The sequence below is a fragment of the Musca autumnalis genome, unplaced genomic scaffold, assembly GCF_047663935.1.
Source record: "Musca autumnalis isolate F117 unplaced genomic scaffold, ASM4766393v1 scaffold_1, whole genome shotgun sequence".
In the NCBI taxonomy this organism is placed as follows: domain Eukaryota; kingdom Metazoa; phylum Arthropoda; class Insecta; order Diptera; family Muscidae; genus Musca; species Musca autumnalis.
Window position 1 is genome coordinate 327125353 of NW_027411644.1, and position 18452 is coordinate 327143804.

At 33.9% G+C, this 18452-nt stretch overlaps 1 protein-coding gene across 23 annotated transcripts in view; it reads right to left on the minus strand.

Moving 5' to 3' along the window:
• Nucleotides 1–8988: 8988 nt before the first annotated feature.
• snu (ABC-type transporter snustorr) overlaps nucleotides 8989–18452 on the minus strand; it is a 144457-nt gene continuing 134993 nt past the window's right edge. For all 23 annotated transcript variants that reach the window (XM_073962794.1, XM_073962805.1, XM_073962809.1 and 20 more), the window contains 7 exons: nucleotides 12015–12104; nucleotides 11733–11918; nucleotides 11469–11667; nucleotides 11163–11412; nucleotides 11038–11098; nucleotides 10636–10967; nucleotides 8989–10562 (listed from right to left, as the gene is read on the minus strand). In XM_073962794.1, coding sequence (XP_073818895.1) covers nucleotides 10388–10562; nucleotides 10636–10967; nucleotides 11038–11098; nucleotides 11163–11412; nucleotides 11469–11667; nucleotides 11733–11918; nucleotides 12015–12104 — 1293 coding nt within the window. In that variant the 3' untranslated portion in view covers nucleotides 8989–10387. The remainder of the gene's footprint in view (nucleotides 10563–10635; nucleotides 10968–11037; nucleotides 11099–11162; nucleotides 11413–11468; nucleotides 11668–11732; nucleotides 11919–12014; nucleotides 12105–18452) is intronic.

Here is an 18452-nt window from a genome sequence, read left to right on the forward strand (position 1 = left end):
ATTTTCGGAAACAGCTGACTTTCTTGCAAGTTTTTGCAAAATGTTGTTCGATAACTTTCTGCAATTTTTCTTGCTTGAGAGAGTAAAATTCACTGAGAGAGGTTGCTGGAACTGACTGAGTAACTATTGCTGGGAAAGTTATCGTACACACCTATAGTCACTGAAAATGATGCAAGCTGAAATGACACGTTGATAACATGGTAGAATAAAGTAGAGGTAGGCCAGGTATGAAAATCACTGAGAAATGCCACCCTGCAGCCATGGCTTAAAACGTCAAATGGCATGGTACAATAATAATGGTAGATGTACCTGCATAGCTATCCCGTATTACAAAAACATATGGAACTTAGAGCTTCACTTTTTATATGCTAAAAGTGCCATATAGTGTAAAAACATTTCTTTAGCTAGGCTCCAGAATATTTTTGTTGGAAAAGTGTTCCAAAAATAGCAAAAGTTCTTCCCAAACTTATGACAGTGAAAAAATGTCATTCACTTATTTTCTACTTGACAATTTTGGCTAATCTGGCATCGTGATTGCTGGTATCCGATTTGCAGATAAATGTCAGCAGAATTTTTACAAAAATTTTACATTTTACATTCCCGTACTTTTGGAACAAATTTAAATTAATATCAATATTTGATAAATTGTTCATTCGTAAGTTTTGCTAAAAAACCAAAAATTTTATTTTGCCACGCGAATACACATTTTTTGTCCTTGTTTTCAATTTTAAGATATAGTGTTACAGCAGAAGTTTTTTGTTGGAACAATTCAGCGATACATCTACCTTTATGATTGCATACTGTCAAAAACAGTACAAAATGTCAACCCTGCTTTTGACAGATTAGGCCATAAAAAGAAACAAATTGTAATCAGCTGTTAGCTGTGGCCTACCTTTACTTTATTCTACCATGGTTGATAACATGGAAACGAGTTGAGATTTTTCAAAAATTCAAAAAACAATTTTGTAGGCTGAAAATCTGTCTTTAAGATGACATACAAAAATATTCCGTTTACAGTACAGTAATTTAATGTTGTGTTAAAATAAAATTCCGATTTTGTTCAATGAAACTTCAATACATAGTCCCTGTGCACGCTAGAGTCATTTCAATGCAATTATTTCATGAAATTAGGCGATCTTGAGTCGAGTTCCATAGGAAAGTAATTTTTTGAAATTGAAGTAGTGGGTAATTCGATCTAAGAACGCCTAATTTCATGAAATTATTGAATTGAAACCACTCTAGGGTGTACCGGGACATACATATATTATGTATTTTGTTTTGCGCACAATTTTCAAAACAAAGTATCAAAACTACTTTGACAGAAGTCGAACGGGGTTGCCCTTTTTTTATTCTTTTATCAGAAGCAAGCAGGGCAACCAGGCAAGGCAGCTTATGTACGTAGGCCTTTAGCCCGTTTCCTCTAGACTAGGGACTTTAACTCACATGTACATTTTTCATTTAGTGAGAGCTTTATTCGGCTATGTATTTGCGTATGCAGTTGAGAAATAAATTGTTGGAAGAAAACAATTTTACCAAAAAATTAAGAAAATACATAGGAAAAGAAAAGGAAAGTGTAAGTTCTACTATAGTTTTTACGAAGTGATGCCTTCGTAATGCAATGAGTTTTGTTTTTATTTTGGATCAATGTGAAGTGTCAACACCCCTTGTAATAAAAGTAATTTCTTCATAAAGATCATTTTAGACATGTATAGAAAGAAGGAAAAAAAATAAAAAAACAAACATTCATACACAAAGCTTTTTTGGCAGTGATAATAATTATAATAATTTCTACAAACACACTCAACATAAGATTTTTTTGCCCACTTAAATGAAATTCTAAATCATTTTTTCTAATTATTTTTTTCCGAAGGACGTTTTTTCTAAACTTAGTGCAAACTTTAGGCCTGGGGCTGGATTCTTGCTCTATGAAAACATGAAATGAAAAATATTTCCTTTACATTTTTTTTTCATTTGACAGTTTTCTACTTTATAAAAGTTTTCATTTCACATTTTCATAGAAACAGAATTGAGCCACTGGTTATGTAGCCTCGTCTGCTTGCCTTGCGTTTCTGCTTCATTTCTGACATAACAAAAATAAATAAATAAGTCCCGGGCCACACTAGAGTAATTTCATTGAAATTTTGATATGAAATTATGCGTCTATAGATCGAGTTCCATAGAAGAGTAAAATCATGAAATTAAGTCTGTCTGGTTAGTTTCCCAGCAAGAATTGTCCAGCAAGAACTTTCTCAGAGAGTAAGGGGTTTTAATTCTCATTTGCTAGAAAATTGTAAATAGTAAACAGACACCTTCTCAGCAAACACCAGCAAGCAATCAGCTGGCTTGCTAAAACAGAACAATTTGTCCGACAATAAAGGAAGCAAACACGTTGTATTTTATTAAAAATAAAAAAGAAAATGAAACAAAAAAAGTATTTTTCCACTTTACAAATTTGTTCTCCATAAAACAATACAATTAGACTATGTTATTTCCACAATAAAATAGTTTTTAATTTTCACAAACTTAAATCAACAACAAACTAAAAACAGATGATTGACTGTTTTCAGGAAGAAGAAGAATTGCTAGTGGTTGCTAGAAGAAATTTGTCCAACAAGAATTTGCACACTCTCAGTGAAAGAACTGTCAAAATGTCTCTCTCGAATCGCTCTCTTTTGCTGGTTTTTTTGTGTTAACAGACGACTTCCAGCAACAATTGGTACAAATTGTTACAAATTTTAGGGTAACCAGACAGACCTATTGCTGTAGTGGGGAATTCAACCTAAGAACACCTAATTTCATGAAATTTTTTAATTTTAATTTTTTTTAAACCGGGACTAACTAGACGTTTACACAAGACAAATTGTCTTCAAATACAACTCTGATTTACTAACACAGACATACATTTGTCTTTTGTCTCCCAGCTGTCCATAATTTGTTCACAGACAGCCGGGTTAACAAATTTTTGACATTTTCGTAAAAAAGAAGTGAAATGATAATTGAAATGTGTTGAAAACAAAAGAACATGAACAAAAACAAAATATGTGAACGGAAAACAAGAAGAAATCAATGATTTTCATTCATAATTTTACAACTGTTTTTGCAGTTGTCTGGACGCCTACGTCACACAGGCAAGTTTTGGTATTTTGACAATCAATACATAAAGTCAACTGTCCTGTCATTTGTAAACTCAGGGTAAAGGAGGCCGAGCAAATTTCGAACTGGGTTGCCCTTTTATTTTTTATTCTTTTATTTGAATTTTGTTATTCTATTATTTTGTTAATGAGAGGATGTAGTTGGTTTTAGTGGGAATGTTAAAAAAAATAAAAGCGGGCAAGATCTATTTAACAGGTCACGTAAGTAGCACAACAACAACTCTATTTTGGCCGAAAATTCTTCAATATGTCAAAATGTTTGTTTACGTTTTCATACAATTTATTCACAATAACAATATATTTGACAGATTCATCATGAAAGCGGGCGTATATGTGATAGATCGTTTGTAACGGTCACGTTACAAACTCTAGTGTAAACGCCTAATTATAGGTGTGTTCGTTTACTCAATAATTTGTACAAATTTGTACAAGTCCAGTAACTTCTTGCAAACGACTAATGTCTTTTGTATTGTACTGAAGTGTAAACGAACAGCATTCAGTAACAATTTGTACAAATTTTGAGTAAACGAACACACATTTTATATCTCTATTTTTGATCAGCTGTTAGCTGTCATATTTACTTAAGCTATCAATTCTGTTGGTCATTTTGTTCATTTTGTTACGAAGAAGCATTGTTTTGCTAACAAAGGCAAAAAAAAAAATTAAAAAATAAAAAAAATTTCACCCAAAAGAACTAAGCGAATATGTTCAAAAGATATAAGAAATAAAGTGGACAGCAACACGTTGTCATATTTTCAGATACAATGGATAAAACTAATATTGTGAATACTTTTACGGAGGCTGTGGACCAGTTGCGGAACACTGGTACCTACTGGTTCTGGTACCCCTCCCCTATGACACCTTATGTAGTGGCTGGAGAGCATGATAACTCTCGAACTGATCAATGATTTGGTTCAAAATTTGGCCTTCGTCTTATTTTGTCCAAACTTATTTTCAGTTCGAAGATGGGTCATATCGGTCCTCCTTGAAAAGCGTTCCTTACATCAGACACAAACAATTCATATGGGAGCAGTTTACTACTTTTACCGGTTTTACCATTTTCAAAAGTAAAAAAAATCACGACAAGAAATTTATCGACCTACATTTGATTGTTGTGGTAAAACAGTGTTATGGAGTGTGTCTTTACTGGAACACACTACAGGGTGACAACCTAACTACGACAGGGTGTCGAAGTAATAAAACGGTGAAGTTCGATTATTTTTTAATAGATGTCGTTAAATTGTTTAAGGAATTTTCATAGACTAAATAAAACATAATAGGTCTGTTCGATGGCAAACTTTCTATTGAAAATCTGTTAGAGTCATCCTATAGCGATTCAAGCAATGCCAATTTCTTAGTTACTGTTCAAAAGATAATTTCAAACCAATTATTTTACAATTAAATATTTTTTTCCAATTTTATAAGACAACAAAATTGTCGTTGTCGTAAATTTTTCGTGATACCAAAATATAACCCTACGACAACGACTACAAAAATGTCTACGCCAAACAATTATTTAGATTGTACAGTTTGTGGGGTTGGTTTTTCTCCTGGATTAAACGTTTAAACATGATCTACTGAAATTTCTATTAATCTTTGTTACCAAAACAATTCTTTCAAATTTAATATTTTTGCTTTTAAGTACGAATAAATTCATAATACCAATCAGTCGTTTCGGAAAGTCAAATTGCAATTTTGGATACGACTATAAATAAATAAAATACTGAAACTTATTTTTTTTAAATTATTTTTTTTTTTTATTTTTAACTTTTTTTACTAATTTTTTTTTTGTTGATGAAGCCAATAAACTCACTCAGACTATCCTTCCTAGAAGTGTTGTGGGTGTTGATACCAATATATGGTAAAAAGCAAAAATGGGTTACAATCGATGAATCCGTTTTTCACCCATTCAGAATTCGCGAACTGTTAAAATATTCTATATAATGTGACTGAAATTCTTTAAAAACAAGTGTTTTGGGATGGATCCCATAATGTCGGCCATTAAAAATCATTTTCGTGGAAGCTGTGTTGGCACCAATGTAGAAAAATGGGTTGAAGCCAACAAGTTTTTTATGTTCCCTTCCGATTTCTGGCTTAACCTTACTTTTTATAGATCTATGCCCAAAGAAAGAATGACAGAATAGTCCATGGGCAACATGATAATAGCCAAACAAAAATCCTCATTACAAACCTCCTTTCCCACACATTATTTTAATAAGGGCATGTCGCGCGAAATATCTCCTTATTTTGTAACCACTGCAGTAAGTAGTCAGAATCTACTCAGTATCTACTTATTTCAGTGGTTACAAAATAACCAGATACTTCGCGCGACATGCCCTTGTTAAAATAATGGGTGGGAAAGGAGGTTTGTAATGAGGATTTTTGTTGGCCTATTATCATGTTGCCCATGGACTGTTCTGTCATTCTTTCTTTGGGCATAGATCTATAAAAAGTAAGTTTAAGCCAGAAATCGGAAGGGAACATAAAAAACTTGTTGGCTTCAACCCATTTTTCTACATTGGTGCCAACACAGCTTCCACGAAAATGATTTTTAATGGCCGACATTATGGGATCCCTCCCAAAACACTTGTTTTTAAAGAATTTCAGTCACACTATATAGAATATGTTAACAGTTCGCGAATTCTGAATGGGTGAAACACAGACAATTCTGCCTAAAAATGAAGATAAAATCCTTAAAACACTTGAAATCGGGTCGTACCGCTATATGGGGGCTATACCAAAACCTGGATCTATGTCAACAGTTTTTGGTGAAGAATTTTTCGTATCATTGGGGACTCTAAATGCCAAGTTACAGCCAATTCTGCCTAAAAATTAAGATAAAATCCTTAAAAAAACTTGAAATCGGGTCGTACCGCTATATGGTGGCTATACCAAAACCTGGACCTATGTCCACAATTTTTTGTGGGGAAGTTTAAGTACCATTGGGAACCCCAAATCCCAAATTATAGCCTATTCGGGTTAAAAATTAAGATAAAAACCTTAAAACACTTGAAATCGGGTGGTACCGCTATATGGGGGCTATACCAAAACCTGGCCCATGTTCACAATTTTTGGTGGGGAAATGTCTGTATCATTGGCAATCTCAAATGGCAAATGAAATATATTAGAAGCGCAGTACTTTAGAAAGAAGACATTCAAAAATCTATGGACGCATTTGCGGGGGCCAATGATGTCAACAAGAGCGTGCGAGGTTGTCTTTGATACATGTTCTCACCTTATTCCTTTTACCTGTCTTGTAGGGGTTACCATAAAAAACGAAAGTAATATTATTAGCTTATTTTGAAGTACAGGTAGTATAGAGCATCCCTGCAAGCAAAACCTTTCGCGGAAGTGACTTAGGCGTGTCGCCCAGGGCGATGAAAACAGTCGCGGCGATAGTCGCAGAAGTCACCCTGAAGTGACCTCCGTTGTGAAGAAATGAACCACGCCGGGGTGTCGTCTTGGAAGTCACTCCAGCGACACTTCTAGAAGATCATTTCCGCGATAGTTCTAGAAATTTAAAAAAAAATATTTTTTTTTTATTTTGTTTTTATTTATTTTTAATTATTTTTTTTTTATTTTTATATTTTTAGTTTTATTTATTTTTTTATATTTTTAATTTTTATTTATTTTTTTATTTCTCTTCTATTTTTGAGAAATTATTCTTTGCAATTTCCGCCTACATTTATTTTGTTATTTTAGAAATGTGATGTTTTTTGCCTGACTTGGGAATGGAACCCAGACCTTCAGAGTGCAAAGCGAGTGTGCTTACCACTGCACCACCGTCTCATATATTCATCATATAGAAAATGTTCTATATTTGTTCAAATGTGTGGAATCATTAAATAAATGTAAACAATCGCCTTGGAAGTCACTCAGAAGGCACTCCGAAGTGTCGGCATACGCGATAAAACGTAATCACAATAAGGCTATAGAAATTGTTTGTGTAATTCACCGACGATCTTCCTTGGGGTGTCTCCGGAGTGACCTCTTAGGCGAGGGAGTGCGAAACTCACTTCCAATTGCTGGCAGGGATACCACAAATAATTCGATCGGCAGAGATATGAGCTTTGGAAGAGACAAATTTATTGTAATTTGTATGTGGCATGGTTGGTACCGCAAAATGCTTTTACAAAAAAGGGTATATATAATTGTTAGTTATTTTCCAATATATTGCGTTAATCATTGCCAAAAAATCTTTTGATATTGATTTGTTTTTATTTTTTATATGTATTTCAACGACATATGTAGGTGATACCGATTTGTCGTATCAAAAAATAAATGTTATTTATGGGCCAAACCTATAACTCTGCGTGTTGCGTGTTCAAAAATACAAAAACAAAATACATGTATTTCAATTTGAAATACATGTACATATTTTGTTTTTGTATTTTTGTAGGTTTGGCCTTATAACCCAAGAAATCCGTCCTGGGAATGGTGAATGTGTTCCTTTCGATATTTGATGGATGTAAGATGCTATAAAATAAAAAAATATTCGTTTTATATAATTTTCATTATATAACGAGTAAAAAAGTATCAGTCGACTTCGCCGACAGAGATATACCCTCAGCCTGTGCGAATTTATTGCCTGTTTCACTAAGACGATTCGAATTTAAATTCGTTCGAACTACTATCAAACTTCTTTTTTTGAAAAATTACTGTTTCAATCGCCAACATTTTGTTTACAATAGCAGGAGTTTGGTAGTAATTCGAACGAATTTGAATTCGAATCGTCTTATAGAAACAGGCCAATAAACATACATAGAGGATTTTTAAAGCTTTCGGGTCATTTTCTCAGGATGTATGGACTTGCGCCTGAAATAAAATGTACCATCGTAATGGGGGAAGCTAATCCATGTTGTTATAACAAAAATCAAAGCGATTCGAGATTAGGTCCTAAAGTGAACTGTTCCGAAAATTTGTGTGGGAGGTAGTGAACCGATAGAGTCCATATTAGAATCTCACCTATGTCTGGTAGAAATTTCACGATGTGCAAAGTATGGGCCAAATCGGTTACTTTCTTCAAGTGTTATCGTGCACTCAATTTTTCCGAACATTTTCGAACTTTTGTGGGGAGGTACCTGAAGGAGTGGACCGATATGGTTCATTCTCCAACTTAAACTAAGATTGGACAAAATATTACGACAGCCAAATTTTGGACTGAATCGATTTATCCGTTCGAGAGATATCGTTCGATCCATCCACTGTAAAGGTGCTATAGCGGGTTTTTCTCGGGACATATGGCCTTGCCCCTAAAAAATGGGGCAGTGAATACAAGTTGCAACAACAAAAATCAAAGTGATTCGAGAGTAGGTCTTAAACTGCACTCTTTCGAAATTTTGTGTGGGACCTGTTCGACCTTTATCTATGTCTGGTAGAAATATAATATATAATTGTTCCATAAACATCCCAGAAAGGGTCAAGGGTGACGTATCTCATATCAATGAGTGCACTCCGATTCATATTAGCTCAATGATATGGGACCTACTGTTTATCGCCGAGTCCGAACGGTGTGTCTTAATACACCACTTTAGTAGAGATGTTTTACATGGCTGAAATACTCAGAAAATGTCGCCAACATTACTGACGGGTATTTTGCCACGACCTTATGTGTGCAAGGCGAATGTGCATACCATTGGCACCAGGTAGCCATTTACCACAAAACTATGCAATATTTTTTCAACAACAAAAATTCTGGAAGTAATTTAAGACATCCTCTTTCAGTTTGAAAAATAAAAAAACTAATTAAACATACTGTTAGTTTTTTTTGAAAAAATGAAGCTATGGCTTAAATATTAAGCTATGGTTAAAATTAAAATAAAAAGCATTTTATATATTTTTTTTTAAATTATATTCATAGAATTTTTATTGTAAAAAGCTCAATTTATAATATAATATTATTGCAATCTACATTTCGTTATACAAATGGTAAATTTACAAATATTCACTAAAAACGAATACAGAATAATAGAAAGATACATGTGACCATATTTTGGAAAAAAAGAATGATACCTCTGTAATCATGGCAAACATACTTTTATGCGAATGTAAGTATGTTTGTCAAATTCGCAATTAGAAAACTTAAGGATTTCATTTTTTTAACATACAAATACATACATATTTAGATAAAAATTTCCCCCACAATAATTATGAAACAATATAATATTTGTTTTAATAATATTATTAATTTTTCTCTCTAAGTAATATTTGTCTATAATAAAAAAACTCGGTTTGCATTACGAAAGAGACAAAAGCGAATGAAGAAAAACTAATCACAGTCCAGTTGGAGTGTTAATACAGAAAACAAAGTGGTAGGGAGAGATTGGGAAAAACAAATGGACAGTTTGACGTAACAAAAATTATCAAAATTAATTGAGATGTTAATAAATCTTGGGACATTTATAGATTGAAAACTACAACAATTGACAGAAATGTTTTGACAAATTTTATTGGGATATTGTAAGTTTGCGGTTGTATGTACACTTTGTCTTATATACATAATATGTATATTTGTTTATATATATAGAGAGAGAAATTTGAAAACCTTAACCATAATTTGTCATAAAAATACTATTATATATTAATGAACTGGTTCTAATTATTAAAAAATGTGAAAGAAAATTCTCAGATAACAAAATAAGGGCACTTTTGTGACATTATTTGTTGACACTTCTATTCTCGTTAGTGTTCTTTCCTATTCGTGATGCTTAAATATCGGATGAGTGATGAGGGCTGATTCTTGACGAATTAAAAAAAAATACACAATGCACCTTAACCTAGTAAATCTAGCTTAAAACTGATTACTTCAACTTCTTAAACGTTATCTCTTCTTCTTCGTCGTCGTCTCTTCGGCTGCCGCCCCTTGGCAGCAGCAGTAATACAAATAATAATAATAATAAAAATAATTATTATATATAATAAACTTTAGGACTTGTTAACTTATTTCATTAAACAAAAAATTATACTAGTTTGTTTTTGTTTTCTCTTTAGTTTAACGATAATTTTTACAAATTTCAGGCTTTTGTGAAGTAGAGAGAGAAAAGTAACAGGGATACAATAATGCTTTAAGTACAATACTCAAGGTGAGAGAAGAAACGAAAATATCAAATAAATTAAAGAATAATTAAGTACAAAGTAAAGAAGGTAAGGAGATAAACAAGGTAAGAGGAATGTTTACAAAAGCCTTTATCAGGTTGTTTAAAGGGTCTCTCATCAGAGACCGTTGGCGAAACATTTTAATTTCGTTTCGTACGCAGCACCACTAATGTTATAATTAAGAATCCTAAAATCCAGGCTAAAGTACTCAGGAAACCGGTGAAGACCTCTGTTTCGGCAATTTCCCATCCTCGTGTCAATATTGAGCGCAAAGATGATGTGGCCAGGGTCAAAGGCAGGCACAAGGAAATATATCTGCAGAAAAAAAGGAATAGAGGGGGAATTGAAATCAATGAGCCATCATTATGCGAGGAATGTAACAACTTACTTCAACACAATTGGCATACCCTCAATGGGCCATATAACTCCAGACAACAGCAGTGTTGGATAAAACGAACCCAGGGCCAATTGAATGGCATTACGTTCAAGTTCACACACTGCAGAGATGAGGAAACCAAAGCACATACCACACAGACCTTGTAACAGTGTTAGAACCACAACCCAGATCAGATCACCATTATTGGTAACACCAAAGACCACCAACATAAAGATGAGCACCAATGCTGTTTGACCGCACATTACCACGAATTGGGTTAGCACATGGGAGAGCAGAATTTCACTTGGTGAGACACCAGCTACCCAAGAACGATCCAAAAGACCCTAAACAAAAATAAAATACCATGTAATTTATAAATGCCATGAAAAGAAATAGGGAATGCTGCTGAATTACCTCTGTACGTTCAATAATCAAGGCTGAGGATGTCAGGGCGACAGCCAAGAAGAAAACAATGCTAAAATATATAGAACGTGGTTAAAAGTGGCTTGCTATGACATTTTCAATGGGTTAAAACTTACGTCAAAATAACACCTGGTGCCACGAAATCAGTAAACGATGGATTCATTGTACCATAAATGGGTTCCTTAAACTGAATTGGCACATCACCCAATTTTGGATTATTACCACACTGACCCAAGAGACCCATGGCAAAATCACGATAGGCCAACATAATATCACGATTAAGCATAACACCTATCTGTTGATTGGACATATCCAGCCAGACTTTAATTTCCGATTGATCTATGGTCTCATCATCCGAATCACGACCTGCAAGACAAAGGAAGCTATAACATTTGAATCTTAGTTCCCGTGGCATAACATACCCAAAGCAGCTCTGGCGGTAAAGGCATCTGTGAAATTTTCCGTTATATAAATGGCACCCCACGCATTGCCCAGTCGTACCGCTTCCTTTGCATCTTCTAGGTCCGTGTAATATGTTTTATCCACGCTATGGTTTAAGTGATTCAAATAGCGACAACCCAAATTGGTGAAATGACAGCCATCATCCCAGTAGCAAGTTTCCTTTATGACACAAACAAAAAAATCATTATTTATTACGTTTTTATTTGTGAAAAAAAAACATTTACCGTATTATTCATTTCACCATTAACAATAGCCAAATTCAAACCTGTTGGATCCCTACCAATGGCCAAACAGAACAAAATAACTTGCATGACAGGTAAGGCAAAAATGAATAGCATCACACCAACATTACGCCACATACGTAAAAAGTTTTTGTTTAGTAAAGCCTTGATTTTGCCCTTGGTTGTAACCTGATTGAGTAAAAACAAAGTTTTCGAAATAGAAAATAAGAATCATTGTTAAAGCTAAATATTGTATATCGTTTAATTGTCATCATTTTAACTAACCTTGCACAAATTGGCGTAACAATCTTGACAGCTTTCCTCATCATTGGGATTCTTCTTGTTTGGTGGAGGTTCATAGGGTTCTTGATTTAGCTGTTGTTATTGAAAAAAGAAAATAAAGTAAATTGTATTAAAAATTTGTGTGTTGTTGTTGTGAATAATAGGTAAATTTTATACAAATGTTTCGTTTTTTTGTTCAATAAGGACGAATACAATTATTTGTTAATATTATATTTTTGCATTTTACATTTTGTTGTGTAATTTTTTTGTTCACATTAAAGAAAACATAGATATTTTTAAATACCTTAATTTTGCTTGCGGTTCTCTAATATAGAGAATAAGTAAGGGAGAAAAAGAGAGTACACCAGTAATACTAGCAATATTTCGATCCGTTATAAATATTAATAAATACAAAAACAAGACTATCGACTATATTCTTAAATGAGTTCGTAGACAAATATATATTTTTATCAGAGGCTACGAAACTAGTTACACCTAAATTTGTTCTAACAAAATATCGGAAAAAAAAACTAATAAAAATTCTAAATTTATATATATGTATGTTTCTATACGCTAAATAAGGTACCCGGACATAACATCCCCAAAAAATGGGAATTATGTCCCTATTGGGGCGTTATGTCCTACATAAAATGCGGACCTAACTCCCAAAATTGATTTGGGAGTTAAATATGTCACTTGGGAGTTATGTCACGGCACTGCTAAATAATACATACACAAATATGAAAATATGTATATTGAACGTATCGGTAATAAATATGAAGTATGTATTTCTGTAAGAATTCAACGCACCTTTTCAATGAAAGAGTATTAACTCAATATATTACAATTTCCACTTTTCATTAAAAAACAACATATAATTATGAACTCCAGTCACTGTAAAAATCTCCATTATTTTGTCTACTCTTTCGTCAAAACAATAGTTTTACGATTTTAGGGGGGTTTTAATTTTGTGTCTTTTTTGGACGTTTGAGCGTGCAGACAAAAATATCGGAATTCTTGGGGTATTTAAACAATTGTGGATCGTCCGAATAAATGAGGGTGTTTTGTGAGTACAATTGATTTGGATTAAAACCCAGTAGTTAGATGAAGGAACAGACCGACATAGTATATTTTGGAAGTGCATATTATTTTGTGAGCTTTCGATAGTTGTGGCGCAAAGCAGGCATTTTACTTCGTCAACGTACACAGAAAAAAATATTTCAAGAATTTTTACATATTTTCGTTATTGATGTAGTTTTTTCATACTGTACAGGTACCTCACATAAGATACATGTGCAGTTTTTTATTTCCATCCGAAATCCACTATTTTTTCAAAAATATGTAAGATTTTCATGAGATGCTAAATTACTTTCCTATTTTTCCCTATATTCCACTATTTGATCTCATATTTCCTCTCTTGTTTTTTAAATGCTCGCAATCGTATTGACAATGTATCAACAAACCCATCAACACAACCCCCACCATCGTCTCACCATCGCAATGAGACTATATCAACAAACCACAAGACACCCATACACACCACAACAATATACCTAAACTACCACTGTAGGTCGCAACAATTTTGTTGTTAGTTAACTGACAAATCAAACAACTACAGTGCGTTTGGTGTGGAAAAAAACAAAGTGGCTGTATAGTTCGCAACTACAAATTTTTAATTTCTTTAATATATAATGGCAACATTTACCCCCAGTTTTTGTAAAAATTTTTATTCTTCTCACACGAATTGTCAAATTTTGTAAATCGATTTACTCGCTTTAGCGCAAATGTAGAGCGCTGATTTTTAAATGAGGAATCCTTAATGATATATGGAACGGGTATACGAAAAATTAGATGTGTATGTCATCTGGGGGCTGAGCTATGAATGCCTAAATTATTACGAATATAGACGAACGAACAAAAATAAGTTACAAAAACTGGGGGTAAATATATCAACCTAGTGCTGATAGACTCAACATGTATGTACATATGGTTCGTATTGTTCTGCTATGTTCACAAGACGATAACAACTACAGTAGAAAACCATTAATAATAAAATAAATAAATAATAATAAAAATCAGCAAAATTTGTCTCTGGTTTGGTGGTTGTTGGTGTGTGTTGTTTGTTAGTCAATAATAACAATCAATCAATTTTTCAATCTCTCAGAAAAAAACAGTATTTTTTTTTTGCTTTATGAAGGGCGTTCATGAAATGTAGAAATTTGAACCTTGGCAAGACTTTATGAACACTATTCCTGAAATGCAGTAATTATTTTTTTCTGTGTAGAATTAAAAGCTTTTTGACTATTATATCAGGAACCATGGACTGGCACACGAAACGCATGGTAGGAATCACAAGGAGAACATTCGGTAAAAATTTCCAAAGGATACTCTAACAATCCTTAAATGTTGCACTTTTGTTGGACTAAGTGTTGGAAAAAACGGATGCTCAATTCGTGCTCATAATATTGTTGGTGCTGACAGTGGTTTTTAAGTTTTCGATCCATTCTCTCAGGAAGTATAGACTTAGTTTTGAACAAAACGTTCCGAGACATGTGCTTAAAGTATAGTACACATTAACAAGCAAAACTGACAGTCAATGAGGTCTATTTCGTGAATATCAAAGCCTACCTGAAAAATTTCTTTTGTAATCTCTAAATAATACCATATATGTATATTGTATTTCAAAAGTTTTTAGCTAAATAAAAGTTGTTATTTGCCGGAAAATTGTCCTAAAAGTATGCTGACTGTCAGTTTTAAATGATAATGTGTACTTTTGCCAAACATTTTTAAATTTTGTGAGTAAGTTACCTGAAGGAGTGGATTAATATGTCATCTTCGAACATAAACTAAGTTTAAACAACATATTGCGAGATCCAAATTTTGGGATCGGCAGACCGACGAACGGGACTAAATCGACTCCAAATTATCTGAAGTGGATTTCGTCCAAACATATGTGGGGCCTAAAAGCACTATTTCGACGAAGCCCATTTTAATATCCTATACCACATTGTGGTAGGGGCATTATGTCTTTATTGTTTGTCAGCATCCGGCAAAAAGGGGCACACGTGCCCTTGATGAGAATAACAGCAGAACAACACCATTCAGTCTTCGTCCAGAAGTCAAAGAAGCAGGTTCTGCTGTCGCATGTTTCGATGATTTTTAATTTTAGCAATGCATTAACGCACCATCTTTGTGGAGAGAGCGAGAGAGAGTCGTATGCGTGAAACCGCAAACAATGCGTTTGTGTTAGTGCCGATACCTTGTATCAGGTATCGGCACCAATACAAATGCATTGTTTGCGGCCTCACGCATACGACTCTCTCTCGCTCTCTCCACAAACAGCGTGTGCGTTAATGCATTGCTAAAATTAAAAATCATTGAAGCAACCGACAACAGAACCTTCTTCTTTGACTTCTGAACGAAGACTGAGAGGTGGTTGTTCTGTTGTTATTCTCATCAAGGGCACGTGTGCCCCTTTTTGCCGGACATTGCCTTGTATAGACCCATAGTTTGTCTGTGTTTAGACACAAACATTTCTCGGGAAAGTAAATTGAATTTTTGGGAGAGAGCGGAGAGGAAAGAGCTCCTCAATACTCTTTCCTACCCCCTATTGCCTAAAAACTGAATTTACTTTCCCGTGTGTCTAAACACGTGATATATTGTTACGAATGTAACTGGTAGACTTAAGTACATTTACACGAATTTCTGTAATTTAAAAATTTGTTTGTAACCTAATTTTTTATTAGTCCCAATTTACATTAGGCAAGTTACTTGCGGCAAGTCCCTGTTTGTAGGTAGGAGAGACACGTAAGGGGAATGGAAATGGAAAAAAATTGCTCGCAACGGCAATTTTCTGGCAATTCCTTTTATATTTTTCGTATTTGACATTATTTTCATTGTTTTGAAAACAACACTTGTCGAAACAGAATTGCCTTTTATAAACTCAAGAGGCAAGTTTAAAAATGAACGAGAAAAATTGCCGCAAGTAAACTTGTCTAATGTAAATTGGGACTTAAGCTAGAATTAGACGTGACATAGCCATAACGCCATAACCATAGAAAACCAAAACCCAATTGGTTTCTTATGGTTATGGCTATGCATAATATTATGTTACTACTAATCGAATACATTGATTTCCATAGGTTTGGTTCAATTAGCTGATTGATATGGCCTTATGGCGTTATGGTTATGTCACTTCTAATTCTACCCTTAAGCATATAGTTTATTGTGACAGTTTTGTAACAACAACTTATTTTACACTCTCTACTTAGCTAAATTGTTTTTGTATTCTTTCTCTCTCATTCATTTTGTCTATTCAAGTATGCTTCTACATTGTGACGTCATTGTAACCCCTCGTACTCCCTCGTATTAATTACCTGTGGCGCATTGATGCGTTCATTCGTCTGTTTGTATACGATTATGTGTGTATGTGTATCTGGATCTCGTTTGAACATTGGAGAACCTTCCAGATGAAGGGTGCTGAAACAGTCTACGCATACGCAAGCGGATATAAATACTACACATTCATACCCGTTTTCTTATGTATAGACTGTTCCCGAAGCGGGTGGGAAGTTAGTTGTAAATCATATCGCGAACTAAGTCGTCAGTGTATTCTAAAGACTGTGTGAATAGCTGAAGTGAATAACGGCAATAGATCATTGTAGAATTGTAATCCAGAACGGACTCTAGTTTTATTTGGTACAAATCGTATCGGGGAATAAAACAACGTCTACACGGAATTAAGTCAAACTCTAATTCCGTAACAATATGTACATTAGGGTTATGACTTTTTGACTTTTTTTCTCAAAACTGATTTCCAGTAGCGTTAATGAATAAACGTTTGCTTATTAATGCCTAAAATAACGTTCATTCCATTTAATTACACTATGTCTCGATTTACATTAAGCCATTTGCCTTGCGGCAATTTTTCTCGTTCCCTTTTAAAGTGCCTCTTGAGTCTACACAAGCAATTCTGTTCCGGCAAGTCTTCTTTTCAAAACAATGTCAACTTCGAAAAAATAAAAGGAATTGCCTGAAAACTTCCGGAACGAGCAATTTTTTTCATTGCATTTCCCTTACGGATCTCTCTTACAAACAGAGACTTACCGCAAGTAAACTTGCCTAATGTAAATTGGGACTATGCAACACTGATAATTCAAGAACTACTAGTATACATTTTTTGAAAGTACATATTGAGAATACAAAAATCCTAGTTGGGTTTTGTACTGTCAGAACCGGGCTAAAACTACATGTTTTTGCATTTATGGGGCTTTTTCCCCTTAAACAAAAATGGCGCTGAATGAAACGCTATTTAACAAACTTTTACTCGACAAATTTGAGCGTGTATAAAAATAGTAACATAGTTGCCGCCTTCTGATTAGCTGGTAGGCGACTTTGACATTTGTTACAGTTTTTTTTAATTTTTTTTTCGTTCCCGTACATCTTTATAAATAAAATTCAAATGTCAAATGACCGCTCTCACTCTTACTTTTCCTGAAATTGTCAGGGAATGTACAGTCATGGCCCCCGGTAAAAATAGGCTACAGATTTAGTTGAATTTCGGAACGGGCGGGCACTTCTCCTATACCCTATTTTTTAAAAATGCTATATTTATAAGAGGGCGCCCATGAAACACCTGGATTCGTTGTAAAAAAAGAAAGAGCTTGAATCAGCCCATATAACCTGGGCTCAGGCAAAACATGTTAACAAAGTACATGAACACACATATAACATACATGTGGCATTTATTGTCCGATTCAGTTTCAAATTGGAGATATATTTTAGCCATAGGAAGAACGCTTATGCTTTTGGTGAGAATCAGTTCAGATTTGAATATAACTGCCGCAAGTATTTTCGCCCGATTTGGGGGGTTTAGTGGACCAAACAAACGAATTAGGTTTATTTTTGATATTTGAAAAATAGAAATAAATTTGTTAAATTTTATTTAAAACGGTTCAGATTTGGATATAGCTTCAATATATATTTTCACCAGATTTTAGGTATTTTGTGCACCAACCTCGCAATGTACAATGTCAGAATTTCATAAAATTTGAATCGTGCCAAGGAATCAAATTATACTGAAATCGGTGTAGCGGTCAATGAATTTTTACTCAAACCAATGATGTAATTACCAGGTGAACTAGTAAGCCCAGCTTCCACTGGCAAAATATATATTTTTAAGAATGTATTAGAAAATAATTCTCTTAAACCAAAAGTGTGCTTATGTAGTTGTCATAATTTTAATTTTGTCAATATATTTTCTTGTTTAATTTTTTTTAGTGTATTCCTCGCAACAACAACTTTTGACATCTAGAGAAGACTAAATAAATAAATTGAATAAACCTTGTTAAACCCTTTTTAATGTAAATGCGCTATATGTCCCAATCTTCCCCTTCTCATAATAATAAACTGAAATCAAAATTCGTTAGATTTTAGTTAATC